Here is a 20,000-nt window from a genome sequence, read left to right as displayed (position 1 = left end):
AATCAGTCGCCTTCAGCCATGATCTGGAGCAGAAAGCAATGAGGCCTTAAATTCTCATGCTATTTTGTTTGGTTAAATTTACAGTTTGGGGTGCAGGATCGATGCTTCCCACAAGATCACGGTATACAACCAGCTTCACGTCTTTTTATTCATTGACTCATTGGTCATTGGTCATCTATCTCTACTATCGGAGGTGCAAGGACCTTTGTCTCTCCCTTACATCAGTGCTCTGCAAGTGCCCCGATTACCCAGTTATTAACCCAACACAGGGCAATCAATCATTCATTTCCATAATCAGGCAATTAAGCAAAAAGAATTACAGCGACCTGCTTGATAAAATAAAAAAAAGTTCCATCTTAATGAGACAGAGGTATGAGTGTAAGCACTGTGCAACGCGCTAATGTATTGAAAGGGTCACGGGAGCATGAAGCAAATGAAGCAAGTGTGTAATTACAGCGAGACTGAGACTTGGACCCCCGAACCTAAGGTCAGCTTCAGAGAGTCATTATTCTGCATTAATCTTTGCCCCTCTCAGAGAAGAGAGAGCGGAGGTTTAATTAGCTATTCAGAAAATATCATTTGGCTTTCTAATCACATGACTTTTGTGAATTTGTAATGGACACCCAAGCACCCCAAAGACTTAAAGAAAATAATTCCTGTTTTCATATTTTCAGCATGTTATTTATTTATTTAATTGAATTTTGCCACAGAAAGTTTTCTACTTTTTGCATGACCTCAGATTCATTCACCAAAAAATGGAATGTGCAGTTACACATACAAACAGATGAATGCAACATACTGGCAGTCATTGGGCAAACACAGCCTGTGGATTAATTCTGCGTAAAAATTGCTACTGCTAAAATATATGTGGTAAAGTTGTATTTGCTAATAATATTATTACACTCTACAGTATAACACTTATTCTATGTTATGATTCCTTTTTGAATGTCTGTGTGCATGTTGAGCCTGTGTGTGTGTGTGTGTGTGTGTGTGTGTGTGTGTGTGTGTGTGTGTGTGTGTGTGTGTATATGTACAAGCATGCCTTTTAGTGGTTGAACAATGACTACTTTTGTTGTGTGGTTTCCTTTCCTTTATGTGGATACAAAAGCAATTTACATAAATGGATCTCCCACACAGCTGACATAGATATGCTTTTTGTTTCTTTACTTCCCTCTCAGCACAACCGTAGACTTGTTACTTCAGTAGTGAGAGCAGAAAGGAAATATGATGTCGCTTAAAACAATAGAGACCGAGAGAGGGGAAAGGGAAAACTAAACTAAGGAGACCATGCAGCTGAGGGTCAAAGCCTCTCCTGGCAGGTTAAAGGTTACCGTAATAGTCGAATCACATTGTCAATGCTGTGAGAGATCAGTGGGATGTGACAAAATGGAGGAGAAACACTGCTTCACAATCATTATCTTCAACTTCTCCAAAGACACTAACATCTTTTTTGACCCAGGAGAATTTCACTGTTTGTTAATCTCTCCTTATGTCTGCCTGTGTGTGTGTTTGTCAGTAAGAGAAAGGAGTTATTGTTTTCCATTGTACAGTATAATGCACTCCTTCTGTCCATCCCCTCAGGCAGTGTGTGCAGCAGGTTTGCATCTTGCCAACCACATACATTAGCAGGGGGGCTGTGGAACAATATGAGAGGCGAACTGTGGGATTTTATAATAGGAGGATGAGATGTTTGCTTGGCTGTTCTTGGGTTTCATGCAGATCAGATATATATTTATGCACAAAACACACGTTTGCCAGAATGGACCACTTTGTTTGGTAGACTACATTCCCGCTGGTGGCCTTCCTCATAATGAAACAATTTAGTTTTAAAGACCGTGTCAAACTGTGCATCTTACATCTGCAGTTTATGATATTCTGGTTGCATCTGCTTGACCAGTAATGTACGTAGAATAACTGCAGCCCTTCTTGTCCCTCCCCTCAAGTAGCGTCAATGTGTGTCACCCCCCCAGGATGTATCTCAAATGTACCATGACAACCTGTCATGCTTGGGTATACGTGCCCGCAGCCAAACAGAAGGGTTCATTCCCCATCAGTGATCAGCAGCGAGCGGGCATCTGCGTGCATCTCTTGTTGAAAGAGTTTACTGCTACAGCAGCTAAATGACAACACAAAGCAGTAGCACGTGTGCATATTAGGGCATCAGCATGCATGTGGAGTGTAAATGAATGCATATGTGCGTGTTTGTGTATCTTCGTGTTTTGTGTGTGTGTGTTTGTCCATACTGTGGCTGAGGGCTTACATGTCTCATATACTGGGATAAAGGCAGTGATGAGCGCCTAATCTGAGTGCATGTGATCCGCCCGGCGAGGCTGGAGAGATATGAGCGTTTGACTTGTTAAAAGGGATGTTCTTCAGTAAGAGCCTCGTTGGCCCTGACATAACTGGGACATAGTTCTCCTTGTCAAAGATAATAATCAATTCCCACTACAGGGATAATCTGACAGCAGACCCCCACTGAGCACGACACTTCCCAAAGCAAGTTGGCGTCACATCCCCATATATTAATAACAACCCAAACAGTTACCAATAGCAACTGCAACAACCTCATGAGGCCCGTATTCATGAGGTAATAAACACTCGATAATGGGACTGATTCTCGCTGTGGGCTTTGATGTTGGAGTTTGATGCTAATGACCGATAATACAGCACATCAGGAAGACTACCTGTTTCTGTACATGTATCTGCCAAAGATAAAGGAGTGTTCATTCCTCCAGGCTCTGTATGTGTGCCCAAACCAAATGACCTCTGAAGACATACTTTTGATTTGTTCTATCAGAGCACTAGCAATTCTTTATATTCTTTTTTTTTTTTTTTTTTTTTTTGTGGAAACATAACCTGTGTATGGAACAGGGGCGGCAGGTGTCCCCCAGGGGGGTGGCGAGATGAGCTGGGCTGCGGCATCGTTCCTCATCTGGACGGAACATTAATAACGCCGGGACCTGGGGAGAAAGCTCCATCTGGGCCAGGCCGATGTGCTGCTGAAGGAACAGACCACTGACTCCACAAGTCTATAACCCCTCACATAGTGCAACGGCAGCCTGCAGGGCCCAGGTGACAAACACATGCAACTCTCAGGTATACCTTTCCTAGATAATAAAAGTGCCCCCCCAACCTGTGTCCATTTATTTTCACACTTACAAAAAAAAGATCCTTTAATTAAATGGCGTGTTTGCAAAGCGTGGCTCTTCTGACTACAGATGAGCTCCTAATGAGTAATCACATTGGTATTTGTCTGCTCTTCAGCCCTTATCCCATGGTGGTTTCAGTGTTAAATAAATAACAACCTGATTCACTTCCAAGCAGGTGAAAAATATCCGAGAGAGGAGGCGAAGGCACCAACTAAAGGAAATAAAATAATTGAAGAGGTCAGGTCCTCTTAACTTTTTCAGTGTGGTGCTCAATACCGTAGGTTGCTGCTCAATGACTTGTCATTTCCATTTTTATCACCACTCCCTCTGTAAGTGCTTGTTAATCAATAAAGCAAGGACTCGCTCGCTGCGGGGGCCTGAAGCATAGAGGCATGAAGTGTTAACAACATCTCCTACTTCTCCACCTCCAATCTTCTGTCCGTGTGATTTAGTTTTTGATTTGTATATCATCTAACTTTTACTGGCAACTCTTACAATTATTACATGGTTTTCATAACCAAATGAAGAACTCTTGTCTCCGTCTGGTTTTAAGTTAAGTCATTTAATTAAGTTTGTCCCAAGGCCATGGTTGGTAAAAAGAAAAAAATCTGAGTGAATTAAAAATGAGTCCAAAGTCCCTTGTCTGTTAGGTGCTGTGGAAGAGACTGTGTCTGGTTGTCTGTCTCTCTGTACAAGGACAACACAGTCTGTATCTTAAGGTCAGAACTCTGTAAATGTTTCATTCAGGAGATATGTCCAACCACAGGGCAAACACAAAATTCCTTCTTGAACTTAATGTCTCAAGGACTTCAAATGTAGCTCTAGCTGTCCTAAAAAGTTTTATAGGGTTTTAGGTAATTTTTTATCAAACAGAGAAAAAGTTTTTTGTGACATCCTTAGCTCATATCTAATTTATATTTTTGGATTTTCTTGAGTGTCAGCTGTGGCTAACCAACCCTGTGAAACCCACCGAGTAGGCCTGTCTGACTGTAACATCCCTCATAATGAAGATATTTTGGTGTCATTTCTTGGCAAGAGGGCAGTCAGAGTGATGACTTTGATCTCTGCTAAAGGTGGGGGCGTAAAGATCGAGACTGAGGAGCAATAAATGAGCTCCATGGAGTGAAGGGGGCATCACAGTTCTGTCTCAGTAGACTTGTGACTTCCTGTCAGCTTTCTTTTTTCTCCCATGGAGCTGCCTCTGCCTGATTGTTTTTCTCAGCTGAAGTAATTCAGGTGCACTAGCCTGGAGCTTCCCTGACTTGTGTTTATTAGTTATTCATTTCCATCAGCCTGAACTGCCTTAGGCAATGTGATCTGCAACGTGCTCCCTGCTCAGGTGTTCAACAGCCCAAGTGGATCGTCCTTTATCTCCCATGATGCCAAGCAGCACAGCACCACTGGGTTCTTAATGATTGAATGTATTTTTATTATTTGAAAAATCACTGCGAGACAGCAGAGAAGGTTATTTTGGATTATGCTGTAGTTTTTTGTGTGAGGTGTTAATTAAAGCATGTGAAGAATAAGTATTTTTGAAATAATTTATTCAAACCTGATGATAATCGTAACTTGGAACCATCTTTTGTTTCTGAAATGTCATGTTTATACCACACGTCATGTAGACTGCTGCAGTTTTGTAGAACGAGTCCATGAAAAATAGCTCATGTAATAATTCAATAATGCATGTATAGTCAAAATAAAACCATAATTAACTAAATCCTTCTTTCAACATTATAAGAACTGTATCCTTAATTTATTGTAATTTAATTACAAATTACATAACAATCATTTAGATGGTCTTATATTGCAATAAAAAAAAATGTAAGTAATATCCATATTTAGTTTCATGACAGTGTCCTATTTATCGTTTTTCTTTGATTTGACATGAATACTATTTTTTTTATACCAGGAATATGCAAAGTGTTCTTATTAAAGATAGCAATGGCTGTTAAAAAAAATTGTAGTTTAACTTAATTTAGGGTTTTGCAGAATCATCCAGTACTGACATTCTTTTCTGTTGATAGAGTTGTCATTCTACAATACTTAATTTTCTTAAAATTTTTGCTTTCAACAACATTTGTGCATGACAACTGCATCATGCCTAGGGTTAGGGAAAGACTGTAGTTATGGGAAATAGTCCTACAAGATGTTTGAAATTGTGCAACAATAATACTCAGGTTAGGAAAAGATCATGGTTACAGCTAGTAAGAATTCCACTGCTGATTGCTGATGACAAACTCCAGGCTCCTGCATTAAAGTCAAACGGGCTACACACCCATAAACCCCCTCAATAACGATACTTTCTGCCGCTACATAGGGCACACTACTTGCTGCGTTGGCACTGAATGTTGGCATGTTGGCTGTTTATCACACATTGTTACTAGGGATAATGGGCTGGATGCAACAGGTATCAAATAGAAAAATTACTTTTTCCCTCACAAGAGCCTTCAGTGATAAATAGTCAGCAGCTCAATGTTAAAACACATGAGACTTCCTCACCATCCACACAGGAGGGTTTGTTGCGTGTTGTCCCGGCCACTTTCCCCGGTAAACAGGAGCACTTGACTGTCTGAGAACGCTCCTCAATACGATTCTTGTTACAGCATCGGTGGGCGGCAATCACCTCACACGTACCTCCCTCTGCAGACAGACAGACACAGCAGTACACAGTCAGTAAATGTGACAGATTAATGTGAGAGAAACTATGTCGCTGAAAATGAACGGAAGCAATGGAAGTGGAAACATTTTATACATGTGTTTTTATCAACATCAAAAATCCAAATAAGCAACAATAATTTGAATGAAAGATGGCATTAGGGAAACTGGACAAGCTCCCCTCATCATATTATGAGAGGCACGCTGCAGTACAATCATTGGGCACTTACCACTGGAAGTATGTGTAACAAATTGGCCCTCAAGGCATCTCAATTATGTCATCTAATTGCCTCTCACTCAGTGTTGGCTGTCCCCACTCTATACCAATCAGCCTATGAAGATCACATCATGCACTTGCAATGTATTAATTAATGTGCCTGCCTTTGCACTCTTGATATCTTCCATATGTTGTCAATATGATTAAAAAGGGATGAATCTTTTGTCTCTGCTTCTCCAGGGAAGACCTGGCAGTCATAGGCTTCAGTCATAGACTTAGATGGCTGACACCTTTGAGTCCCATGACTGAGCCAATACAGTCTTAGGCTATACTACACTAAAGCATTAACTCCAGAGCACAGGCGACATCAGTCAGAGCAAATGCTGTACAATAGGTCCCAGTCTGACAAAGGAGGATGTCACAAAAATTCTGTGAAAAGAGAAGGCGATATGCGCCGATGGCGGTACTGGGTCAAAATAACAATAGGGAGGATTGCCTAGGGGAGGGAGAGGGGGTGATGGAGTGGAGGGACATCCTGAAATGAGTGAGACAGGCAGAGAGAGCTAGAGGACAAGGTGTGTCTGGCTGCCAGGGACTGGCCATGCCAGTGAGTAATGAGGGTGCCACTGGAAGTGCCCCTTTCACACAATTATAAAGCGTGGGGCTAATGCAGCCAGCGGAGCTGCAGGAGAGAGGCCCTCCATCACCGCTCTCCCCTTTTCTTACGCCCCAGGAAAAACTCTTTATCTTCCCTTGACAGCCACCGCAATGGACACCAGCGTCCAACAATTAAACTGGAGCTCATCCCTGGACAGAGGAGAGGAAAGGAAAGGAGTGTTGAACTTATCCTCTCCAATCCACAGAATGGATAGAGGATAGAGTGCAAAAAGATGGGGAGACAACCAAATGCCACATTTCATCTTGTTTGAGCCTTATTTCGCTTGGCCGTACCAAGCTTTAAAGAGGACATCCTTTTGCGGTGAGACGATGCATTTGCTTCCAGTGGCATGACAACAACCGGTGTGTGTTTTTCTAGCTGGGCTGGTTGTGCAAATGTTTGAAATGGCTCGGGTCATGAATTACGGAGCTGAGCTCCCGGCAGCCTGTTCAAGTTTGCCAACAGTTTTCTTCTCCCATTCCCATCAATGTCTGCTGTGGCCAGACCAAAGGCCGGCGAGTCTTGGATTAAAAGGCAAACATTTGCAGTCCTGCTGGACCGTGCTGTCGTGCAGTATTAATGTCACTCTCTTAGCGCTTGTTAGATATTTCTGGGCAGGAGGGGGCAGGACACAGACTATAAAAGTGATGAGAAACATCCCCTGAGTGTGCTAAAACCCCAAACCCAACAATGTGTTGGCTTGTTGAATATTTTACCAACAGCTTCCTGACCTGCAGACTTGCTTTCAAGTCAAAGCAGATCTCTGAATAAGTGAGGACTTTACATTGCATCACAGAATACTGAATTGGGTTGAATCCCTTCAGCTAGCTTCAAAGCCTGAAATGCAGGTCAGCACAACAGAGGTGTAACCAGCTAACATCTGACAAAAGACAACATAGGAAACCCCTGTCATATTACAGCAATATCAATGTGCTGTTTAAAAGATTTTCGTCCAATTTTGAGAGACTCTAGTCACGCTCATCCCTCTCCTCGTTTCCGGGTTAGCTAGGGTGACCATATTTAGATTTCCAAAAAAGAGGACGTTCAGCCCGGCCTCGAGACACAAATTCAGACAGGCTTCTCAGAGGTTAATGAACATGCTTTATTATGCCTCAATTGTGCAAAAATAACTTCTGTAATAAAATAAAATATAATCTGTAACAACCTGTAACAAAATAATAGCTCTCTTTTAAAATAAATAAATAAACAACAAAAACATCTCTTAATGTATCTCAAAATATCTCTTACCTTTTCAATGTAATAAGATAAATAATAAAGACACTGAAACATATGTGCCAGCTTTGCACAAGGTGCACTCCGCCTCCCACATGTCCGGTCCCGACCGGGACGGTATGGGGGACATTTTTTTTTTTGCAGTTCAACTGTGAAGCTGCTCTAAGTCTTGTTTTATGGTCCTGCGGAGGCTCCACGCAGAGCTTTCGCCGTAGCCTACTTAGTGGCATGATGTTTATACTTGTGCGCTGGTGTATGTGTTGAGCCGCCGTGTGTGTGTGTGTGTGTGTGTGGGGAGTGGGTGATATAATAGAGCGAGGGAGAAGTGAGAGAGTGACGGTGATTATCTTCAGAGTGAGTAGTGACGGCGAGCGAGTACCGACTCTAGAGTCATAGTGAGAAAGAAACAAAGTGTCTCCCCTGTGTTTTCTGACCACGGTGGGAAATCTTTAGCAGGAAACGCTTCGGCATTTTGTGTGCAATGCTGCTCCGCTGTCTGCTCTGGTCCCTGTGTATCTGCGCGTATTGTGTGCAAAGCGCCAGTCAATTTAAGTACACACTTAATGGTCCCATGAAAAATAGTGAAAACCGGACTTTTTCATGACGCCCCAGACAGTAGGTAAAAAGTGGACATATCCGGGCAAAAGAGGACGTTTGGTCACCCTAGGGTTAGCACTAGGGTGCACACCAATCAGATGGGTCATTTGACTCCGACTGCCGGCAGCGCCCGCCCCGCCGATTATACATGTCAAATCGGCCAAAATGAAGGCCGACGGCCCCTCGGACGAACAATGGCATGGAACACACCGAACAGACTAGAGTCACTGACCTCACCAGACTGTCCAACGGCCGATTATCGGCTTGGTGTGTCTCGGGCTTAAGAAGTCACAGCTAGCTGATTTCCAACATATACTGAAAGAAATCAAAACATATGGTTGGCCTTAAGGCACATTCAACAAACTACTGTACACAAATATAATCCAATTTGCAAAATCATTAGTAATGTACAGAATACATTGTCTGTGCTTGTTGTGTATGTTTTACTTTTGGACATTGACTGAATAGAAGTAATTTGGACAGAACACAATATTTTGATTATTATGATCGTTATGATGATTATTATAATTATTGCCATCAGAATTCTGGATTCACACACGCACACGCCCAAGCACACGCTTATGTATATCATCCAGGGGTGAGGTCCAGCCATCAGCCAGGTGGACATTAGGCATGATCACTATGAACCATCTGGTATGTGGAGGAGAGAGCAGTGTAAATGGCTCCACAGTGACTCCACTGGGCCAGTCACGAAAGCCACTTAGACGACAAATGGCCACTTGGACGAGATGTAATTTCATTCAGGTAGCTGGGAGCTCGGGGTTGGGTATATGACCATCCATTATCTGCGTTTGAGTATGTGTGTGTGTCTGTGCCTGTATTTGCAAATTTGATATTTTGTGGCATATCAAATGTATATGTTCTGCTGAAACGCTCAAGTGCACAACAGTAACTGTGTGTGCATTATGGTACATTACGGGATCACAACAACTTCAGACGTGACTGCATGTTGTGATGGATGTAGTGCTTGGAGCCTGTCAGGCAGCTAAAGGGGTTAAACCAACCTGCTAAGATGGAGTGGGTGGCTGTGCACTTAGCCTTTGGTGAGGGGAGGTGAAGGGCATCGATGGGACCACTGACTGGTAATTTTTCTCTCGGCGGCCCAGAGTGACAGCAGCCATTAAATGACTGGATGAGGTGATTATGTTTAAGGAAATCAATGCTTCATTGTTTTCAGCTTAGGCCAACGGCCAATTAGAAGCTGTTAATGAGGTAAGGTTGTAAAATGTGGAGATAGATGGGGGAGAAGGAATGGGAGCTCAGGATAAAAAGCCATACTTAGTGTATAATGTACTCTATGTATAATTAGTGTATTTTCTGCAGAGCACTGAGAGATTGAGATTTAATTTACAGACAGCAAAAATGCAAAGTTGCACATATAAATAACTTTTTACACTTACACAAATGTTCTGTATTGGCCCGCATATAAAAGTATATATTTAGAAAATGTGGGAGTTGTCTTTAAGGACAAGACAATAACGTGTTCTTATCACCAGATAGTCTTTTTGAATGGAGATAGTACCGTAACACCGACTCCTAAAGAGTGTGGCATTATGAGTTGTTTGTATAGCCTTATTGTTGCAAGCTTAGCATCTTTAAGTCAGTTAATATGGTGACTTTGAGAGCCCTAAAAGTGTTTTGTTAGCCCAGTTTAACCTACACAAATTTCTGGAGGCTTGTGTTTTGTTGCCATGTATGAAATAAAGTCATGAGTGAAAGTGAGTCCAAAGCGACTCCAGACGTCTTGATTGCAGAAATGGACAATGGGCCGAATCATCTGTCAGGCAGCCGAGAATTACAGCTGTCAGTTGACAGTTGATGAGTAGCTCAAAAAGAGTGCTGGAGAAAATAATTTTGAACGCTTCAAAAAGCCTGACAGGAGAGTGTATGAGTATGTAGACTGATAGCCAAGCTACACAAATGAGGGGTTTATATTATGCTTTAATGGTACAGGTGCACCGATTACAACTTTCTAGGCCGATTCCGATTTCCGATTTTTCATTGAGTTTGAACTGCTGATACCGATTTTCGCCGATTCCGATTTCATATTTTCTAACCACTTTACAGCACACAAATATTTATTTTCTATCTTTTCTTTAATAGAACATTTTGCATAGACCACAGAACATTTTTTGAATAGATAATCGATGGAAGAACCCATAACATCCAATATCCAACTGAAAACATAAACGTCACCGCTCATTTTATACACAGTTTAGCAACAAACTAAACGCTGGGGGAAGACTATTAAGTTTTTAATGTTGGTTTTGAGTGGTTGGTTTTTAACCTGGAAAGCATTTTAAACAGTAACGTTAATACAGCGTATTTTTTTTTAATACAGCGTCTCCTGCAGCCGGGCGTCAGAGGCAGAGGGACTGTCACCACAGCGTTCGCTAACGTTAGCTTCTTGTCTCATTTGGGGTCTGATAAACAGTAAATCCATCAAAGTCAGTGTGCCAAAAGCTATTTTCCGATAAACTGTAACTGTCATATTTCACGGACCCGCGGTTTTCATGTTCCAGTTATTCAGCCTCAGAGGGGAGAGAGCGGCTGAAGAGCCGTGTACAATTACGTCTTTATAACATTTCATAAACAGCTGATTGAGCGGCGGTGCGCTGATGTTTCGCAATGTTAATCATGCGGCGCCCGAGTGCATTTGACCGGCATTAAATCTGCATATGCCAGACTGACCTGCCAGTCGCCGGTCATGGCCGATCACGTGAAAATCTGCCAATTCTGGTCACCGGCGGTCAATCGTTGCGTCAATATTTAATGGTATGAATTCATGTTTCATTTTTACGAGAGAAAAGGCTTCAAAGATGAGGACTCAGTTCTGCATTATTATGAATCCCAATACTCAGGGGATAGGACATAAATATGGACGCCTAGCCCATCCTAGTGCTTGAATGCTACGCAGGGCGTGTCTTACCAAGGAAAGCAGTGGGATTCATAATAACGCCTCTCTTCTCCTTGGATAAATAGCATGCCTTGTATCATAAAAAGTGTTTTTTCCAAAAACAGGTGTTTGAAAAAAACAAAACAAGAGTCCTTTAATCAGGGTTGTCTTATATTCAGGCCAATATAATAATCCTTGGATGCTTAACACCCATGCAGATCACCATCAACAACACATAATGGGCTGCATTATTTCGGCGCATAAACTCAAGGTCACAATAACAAACGCATGAGCGTTTATTCACCCAAAATCTCCAAGCTCTCAAAAATTAAAGTGACAGTTTCTTTTTATCCTCTGAGTGACAAAGAACGTACTCTACTGCCTTCTGATCTCACTGCATCTGGCAATTTTCCAAAACGGATATAAATGCAGGTGCTCGTGAAAATAAACTCCCTGAACAAACAACATTTTCCCACTACATCTTGGCTCAGCTTCAGCGTCAACAACTATAATCTATGCAAAGTGGCCAAGAGCAGTAATCACACCATCAGCAAGCATTTCTGTCACCTCCCCTCTCTCCAACTTTCTTTAGCTCTCTTGCTCGCACTGCTTTTCTCACTGCCACAGTTATTAAGTAATGACATATGGCCAAGGGAAGGAACACAGCAGCCGGGAAAACTTAAGCCTCTCAAGGACTCGTCATAACAACTTAATCAGTGCACTCTCAGGTGAAAATGAGCCGTTTCCGCCTGCATGCTAGAGTGCCTGTTTTGTTTTGCCAGACAGGCAGCTGCTGTATCAACCACAGTCCCTCTTTCTTCACAATTCCTCCTTTTCTGTGAGCTTGTTGTTTCCCAGTGTTTCTGTTTTATACTGTCTTAGCACTTTTAATTGTCAATTTACAGCACAGGTGGCACCGGCTATTATGGTTTTAAATAATTCTAGACATATTTAGAGCAAAGAATTGTAAATTCAACACAGTTTGAGAAGCAGAGTGAGAGCTGCATTTGAAATCATTGCTGACAAATGGAGAGTCCTGCTGTCGCCAAATGTCTTTTTAAAAGTGAACAAGTTACTTAGTACTCTGTGCCAGAAAAGTCAATTCAAACCCCTGTAAAGTTTTATCAAGCAGAAGATTGTTTAGTGAGTTGGTTTATGTCCTGTCAACTTTTACCTCTGTGAAATCATGTATAATGGAACATTTTTATGACTTTTTAAAGAGTTTTAAACATAATAAAATGCATCTGATTGAACAGTAGTCAGATATGTCCAAAATGAAAAAAGCTCTATTCTGTTTGTCCCGATTAGTGTTTCAGATTTGAGAGAAGAAGAAGAAGAAAAAAGAATATTAATGATCTGTTTCAAGAAGCAAAGGCATCAAAGTGGCTGTGGGGCAGCTGTCCCACTGCATATATGTTTAATGATGCTCCTCAGAATTTAGCTTTTCATTACTTAAACATCAAGTTAGAAGTTAATGAACACTCCCCCTGATTACTTAGAATAATGTTTAAACACGCTACAAAGCGCCGTTGAGTGGATTCCAAATGGAGGCCTTAGAGGCAGTGCCAGGGAACAACTTTTCATGTCCTTCCTCTTGGCAACTGATACAGTTTATATATTTTATTAGAAATTATACAACCCTTATTTACTGCTCAAATTCCTCTACTTTTGTAACAGGACCAGTTAAAATGAACAGTGCGAAGAGAATCTATGGGGGAGCAGAATTAGACATCACTGCTATATTTTTACAAGTACTGTATATCACATCCGTGGAGCTAATGCTCTTTGAATCACACCTCATAGAATATGAAGGAGATGTGTGAAGTAGCAAGAATAAGAGAAAAGCAGAGGGAGAGACTGCATGCATAGTGCATATAACTGTGTATGTGCCACATTAGCGCTATGCTGTTATGCATGTCACTGACTGGAGGTGTTAACATGGACACCGACTTTGTATATTCCACATATGACAGTCCTTTATTGGTAAAAACATGAAAAACAACATTCCTCTTATAGTTTGGACATTAAGTACTTTTTTGCTGCACTGAAGTTCTCCTGGCCTTTGAGAGTAAAACGTCCACTAAGTCTTGAGCCCCAGCCACTTGTTCTCACTCTGAAGCCCTCTCCCAGAGGGCTGACTTCCACCAATGAATAAGAAAAGGTAGCCTCAGGGGAGGAAGGCTACCAGAGGAGCTTACACAACTCAACACAAAAACACATCTAAAGAAGTGGGAGGTTTTACAGTGCAGACTGTCTCCAAGAGTAACAAACAAATTAATCTCAGGCCTGGTTAACCATTGTTTATCCAATCTAAAAACCTTTTGACCCACGTGTCACTAATGCATCAGGAGCTGGAGTAGATTCACCATTTATCAAGTGCCCATCAGCACCCTGTTGCAGTGATCCGTATGGTCTTTCCGACCGCAGCCAGTGGGAAGTCTTCAGGCTGGTTCCTCACTGACCCTTCTGTGGCCTGGGTTTCACTTTCCTCCTAAGGCAGCATCACCCACAGTAATGGGAGCAGATAAACAAGTGGACATAGCAGCTACAGTAGCACCTGGAGCTTCCACAAACCTGAGGGAGGGAGGTAGGGGGAGAGGGGGAAAAGACACTCCAGAGCTCAAGCTGACTGACAGGAAGCACTGACCCAGCTATACTGGAGTCACACCAATCAATGTTGTTTTTTCCCCTCTGCTGGTATGGCTTACCTCTGAATCTAGCTATAGTCTTACAGAATACTAAATACAGCTCTACTACAGTGGCTCCAACTTACAGAAACCTCTTATGAATGGGTTTGATTAATGAGGAGAAAACCAGAAAAAAAAGGAAAGTCTTAGTATTCAGCTTGCTTTTAACAGGTATTCTTCATGCATGGAGACATGGAATGAAAAATATGCGCCAGTTTACTGAAAGGAAAAGTGTAGTGCAGCAATTGCACCATTGGTGGTAATAGTCTTGACATCTTTAACAGGTAATTCCATTAGTACGAATAAGAGATGCGAGGTGCTACTGGCCACGGCCCTGGTCGATTCTTAATCACCTGTATGGGTTTCCTCTCGTGGGCCTGTATGACTCCAATGCTCACATCTTTATGGTTATTAAAGTTAATGATTACTCCGTGCCTCATTTACCAAGGATCTATCAATACCAGTTCAGAACCATGAAATTACCCCAGTCCAGAGGGAGCAGCGTGGAAAACCGGATTAAGAAGGGCTCTGTTATGCCCTGGCATATATAACTCACCGTGTCATGGACTCAGCCCGCTGCAAGAAGACCCACTGCCATGCTCAAGACCAGTGAAGGGAGGGGCACTACAGGGGCTTCTGACAACCATTATAGCTTAAATGTCAATTCACGCTTTTATTACCCACATGGTTGTTCAGAAAAGCAATGAAATGTAATAGTTGGCAGGAAAAAAACTAAACACTGCTTTGGTAAAAATGCATTAAAAGTTCTCAGAAGTTACCTTACAGATGAATGGGAAAAGGGGCTGATTATGGTAAATATATGCAGGATGTAACCTACTTCTGTGGTCTTTCAGGTGTAACTTTGTTGTATACTCTTTTATAAGCATGACAGATTTTGTATGGAGATGGGCTTCATTGCATTTTAAATGTGGTATCAAAATAAAAACCTGCAGTAAAGGCGAGAGATGGCTTGTGTCCCTTAACTTACATCCTGCTTATCTTATTTTAATGCCATGAGGGTGAAGCCAGAAATAGTGTAGTGCTGTGACACTATTGTACCGAATTTTCTATGTGCTGTCGCAGTCATAAAGAGACACATTAGATAAAGTCAGCAAACTTCTATTTATCACTTCTTGTTTCTTACTTTATTCCTCTCTTCTGGTGTGTGTGTCTGAACACAACCATCAGATCCAGGCATGCAAGTGTAGCCGCACCTCTCTTCGTTTTACTGCGCCCGGCAGTACAGTTGGCTGTTCCTGACCTCTATCCAATGTCCAAATGACACAGGTCACTGCTCGCTCTAAATGAGACTCGGATGGATGAAATGAGAAACTAAATTGTCCATTCAGAATCACAAAACTGACTTTTTGAACGGCACCATAGAGCAGCCTTCAGAAAGTGACATTCCTCGGTAGGAAACAATTGGAAGCTGTGAGCCCTGGAAAATGGCTTGCATACAGACCATGAGTTTCAGTTCACCTCTTCCCAAAAAATTAAAAGAAAAAGTTCTGAAAATGGCTAATTCTAAAGTTATAAATGCTATATAAGGTTGTTAAGTACGATGCATCAGAGCTTCTATCTGGTGAAAGGTCTATTTTAAATATCGTGTGACAGGATGACAAAGTGGAGGCGTGATGCAGAGAACATGGTGGTTGTCTCAACAAGTAATCACGCCATACCGGGGCTTTTGCGTGTGGGGTCTGGAGCGGTATGTTGCTCAAGGTTTTAGGCCTGGTCTGCCTCGATTACACACAATTCATTATCTAATATGCATAATGCATCAGCAGGCACTTAACATCAAATTATGGATGCATGCTAAAATACCCAGAGTAGTGTATGTAGAGAAAGGGCACTTTACTGTGCAAATAATCTGCCCACTTTCTGTAAATCAGGGAGTTGCAGGATTTTGCATAATTGGGCCCCATATGTAATAAATATTAATAAGCTCATACCCTTCTCACTGGCATGTTTGCATGTTTTAATTTTGCCTTTAAGTATTAAGGCTCTTATTTATTAATTTTTAAAATTTATTTTATTGTTAAACACTTGCAGGAGCAAACAACATCTAAAATGTGCTAGCACACATGCTGTACAAACGTTGCTAGAAAGGTGAGCAAGAAACTGGTTGAGACCCATCTGAGCCAAAGCAGTATGCCATGTCTTGCTAAATACATATTCCACATATCTATTAATGAAAGCTTACTGCTCTTGCACATGTTCTACGATTCACTGCCTGTATTCTTTCTAGAGGTCCAGAGTCATGTGCCTGACATGCATGACAAAGAGTTTTCCACTAAGTACCATATTTAAGCGGATATTGGCTTTTAAATGACGCATTCGTTAGAAGATAATTGTATGGCAGAGCATTGATCACTTTCCCTATAACCGACTCCCACATGATGATCAATCTAAGCAAGAGCAAAAGAGAGGAAAATCAATGTGCTAAATACTTAGCTCCTGTTTGACAATGCAGAATAACGATGTCACACGTGGCATTAGGCGGCTGACCTTGCTCTTCGTAGCAAGAAGGACAAGAGTGTGTTGTGGACGGGAGCCTGAAGCTGTCATAAAGAGCTATAATTCAATAGGACTGAAGACATTTTATTCAATTTGATAATGTTTTCATACTGTTTATTAGGATCTGATAGTTCATACACATGTTTCCATTATACATTTAATCCATTGATCAAATAAAGGGCACAAGGGATATTTCACTAAGATAACCACCATTTGTCAGACATTTTCTGAATAGAAATACGTAGCTCCTACTTTTGTTATTTCATATACAGTATATACTTTGACCTAGTGGTCGCAACATGACTATTTATTCTGCGATACTATTGAAAATGTTCAACCATCAGATATTTTGCCATAGTGTTTATAACAAGGTAGCCATCCCTTTGATAAATCTGGTTGTATTTGTTAATTATGGAAAATGTTGGCAATGTTGGGTTTTTATATGGCTGTAGCATCCATATGAGTATCTTGACTTGTCAGGTATTTAAATTGCAGAATTAACCAAAAACAGACATCTGCTATGCCAAATTATCACTATCATGATATATAATACACTTCTGCTCTGCACACTTATAGTGAAACCCTCTCCCCTCAGACCTTTTTGATGTTGGAATTAAGAGGGTTGTGTCTGACAATTTTTGTAACTTTTGAAACGACTGGCCAGCCATGCTGAAGTAAGAAAGAAGGGTTTGAACTCTTCTTTCTGTCACATATTGCATGTGCAAATGAGTGCAACACTATGTATGCCCTCCCATAGACTGCACTGAAAATGTGGGCCATCGCTAAATTTAAACTATTTAAAATGATCACGCCTTGTCCCTCTCTATGACAGCCGGCTTCTCACCTTCAAGTGGGGCAACTTGGAACATATAAACAATGTATGAACACTTTTGCCTTCCAACGTGGTCATTATTTAATTTTCCAGCATTACACGGCCTTAAAGTGCTCATATTATGCTCTTTTTCAGGTTTATAATTGAATTTAGAGGTTATATCAGAATAGGTTTACATGGTTTAATTTTCAAAAATCACCATATTTTTGTTGTACTGCACATTGCTGCAGATCCTCTTTTCACCCGGTGTGTTGAGCTCTTTGTTTTAGCTACAGAGTGAGGCATCACACTTCTATTCAATCTTTGTTGGGAGTCGCACATGTGCAGTACCTAGGTCAGCACTACAAGCCAGTCAGAAGCAGAGTATGAGGGCGTGCCACGCTAGCAGCTAGGCGAGCATTATAATGTGTTACAAAGTGACGCACGTTTCTCACGGAAGTAAAGGCTGGACTACTGTTTGGAGCGGTTTGTGAACAGTGTTTTCCGTTGGAGATGGTAAGTCCCTTCGGGGTGGACTTTGGGCTTTTTCACTTTGAAAAACCAAAAAAAGATATATGACACAATAAAGGAAAGGGAAAAAGCCAAAAAGCGTAATATGAGCACTTTAAGTTTCCACCAAAAGAAGCATCACAAAGAGGGGACCCTTTTCATACATTCCCAACACATGATTAAACCTAATTAATGCCAGCAATTGTGTCGAAAATGATTTGACGAGAGGAGTCTTCACTGGTAATTCTCACCATCCTCAGTGATGTTTCTTTACTGTAGAAGCTAATTATCCTCCACATAAAGCATTGCAGATACCTTTAGAGACGGGTCCTCAATCCTATTGAGAGCAGAATGGAGACTATTGAAAATCCAGCACAGTACACACTGTGCAACAGATTAACTAGGGGCCCAAAAGACATCGGACAATGATAATCTATTTTTGTATCACAGAGCACTAAAATGGGTTTTCAACCTATTTCTCTACCTGTGGGAAAGAATCATAGCTATGACAAATGACTATAAGCGAGACAAGAGATGGGTGGGGGGCAGGTCGGTGGGGGTAAGAATGAGAGGAGAAGGGAGCGTAGTTATTTGAGGATTCTAAACTCGGAACAATATGAGAACTGGAACACAATTTGGCATCAGATTACTCACGGTGATATCCATCAAAACACACAATTCAGTCACTCAATATCATTACTGTCGGCTTGATAAGCTTTTAAGCTGGAGATAACATCTTGATGTGGTAACACAAGTGGGAGAAGAGTCTCATCTGTTTCTATTGTTGAGGCCACAACAGAGAAAAATGAACCACGTACCAGAGCAATGAGTGAGATGATTCACTACAAAAATGATTGACGAATATATCATTAACGAGCCTCTATCTCACATCCCTGCAAAGATAAAGACAACAACAAACTTTACCTTTTGACATATCTTTGAATCAATACTTGTATAATCTCTAAGTGTTTATTAAAGCTACAGTACATTGTGTAAGAATTTCTCCCATCTAGCGGTGAAATTGTGTATTGACAACCAACTGAATATTACTTTCTAGCCCCTCCCATTCCGAGCGCGTTGTAACTCCTACGGTGGCCGTATGGCAAGATTAACATGGCTTCCAGTACGAGTATCAGTGCTATCGTTATTCTGTATATTGTACAAGATTTATAGTGTAAGGCAATGTTTACAGCGTAAGCTACATATTTTTCTCTGTGAGCAGAGTCAGGGATCAGTTGATGCGACGGAGGTGCGAGGGAGAAGGTCAGACTCAAAAGGAAAAAAAGGGATTGTGTTGCTGTGCTGTGAGTTGTTCATTCATTCACCGGACCAATGTATTTTAAAGATGGAGGCACAACATGTCTGCCGCCATTCGAGCGACTCGCTCGTATGTATTCGGAATGATTCTGAATTGCAGATTTTATGCTTACGATAATACTTTGATTAGTTGGTGGAAGTTATTACACATGAATGAGCACATATTTGTGAAAGAACAAAGGTTTGTTTTGCTAAGAATCAACTCAAAACATTACACAATGGAGCTTTAAGAGTGTGAGCAGAGATAATATTGCAATGAAATGCTTTGAAGCGTCCTGTGGCTTCTTATCAAACGTAACATTGGGAACAAACTGAATTGACTTGCTGAATGCTGGAGCTCTAAACCCTAACTTTCACTCTTTTCTTTTTTGACTGAGAGTGATTACTTCATCTTCTATAGCAATCCTGTGCAGAGAGGAATCAATCATGGATTGAAATATGCCACGATTCAGTCACAGAAACTATCCCCCCATCTACGAGATTAAATATCCGTCGTAATGAATGACACAGGCTCTTGTACCCATTAATTATAAAGATTAGAATCATGGCTTTGCTTTGAACTCGTGTCCACGCTGATTCTCAAGGTCATTCTCTCTTAGAGACGACTTACATGCAAAAAAACCTAGAACTAATTCAATGTTAAAAAATAGTTTCCCATGCATTTTTTCTATTGCCTCATAATGTAAATACTAATAGTTATGGTTACAAACAACCAAATGACAGCATTCTTAG

At 41.3% G+C, this 20,000-nt stretch overlaps 1 protein-coding gene across 4 annotated transcripts in view; it reads right to left on the bottom strand.

The window, feature by feature from the left end:
• Nucleotides 1-20,000, bottom strand: part of tafa1b (TAFA chemokine like family member 1b) — a 136,744-nt gene that overhangs the window by 18,453 nt on the left and 98,291 nt on the right. For all 4 annotated transcript variants that reach the window (XM_028576465.1, XM_028576464.1, XM_028576467.1 and 1 more), the window contains exon 3: nucleotides 5,649-5,789. In XM_028576465.1, coding sequence (XP_028432266.1) covers nucleotides 5,649-5,789 — 141 coding nt within the window. The remainder of the gene's footprint in view (nucleotides 1-5,648; nucleotides 5,790-20,000) is intronic.

The sequence above is a fragment of the Perca flavescens genome, chromosome 4 (genome assembly GCF_004354835.1).
Source record: "Perca flavescens isolate YP-PL-M2 chromosome 4, PFLA_1.0, whole genome shotgun sequence".
NCBI lineage: Eukaryota > Metazoa > Chordata > Actinopteri > Perciformes > Percidae > Perca > Perca flavescens.
This window is presented reverse-complemented; position numbering and strand designations above follow the sequence as displayed.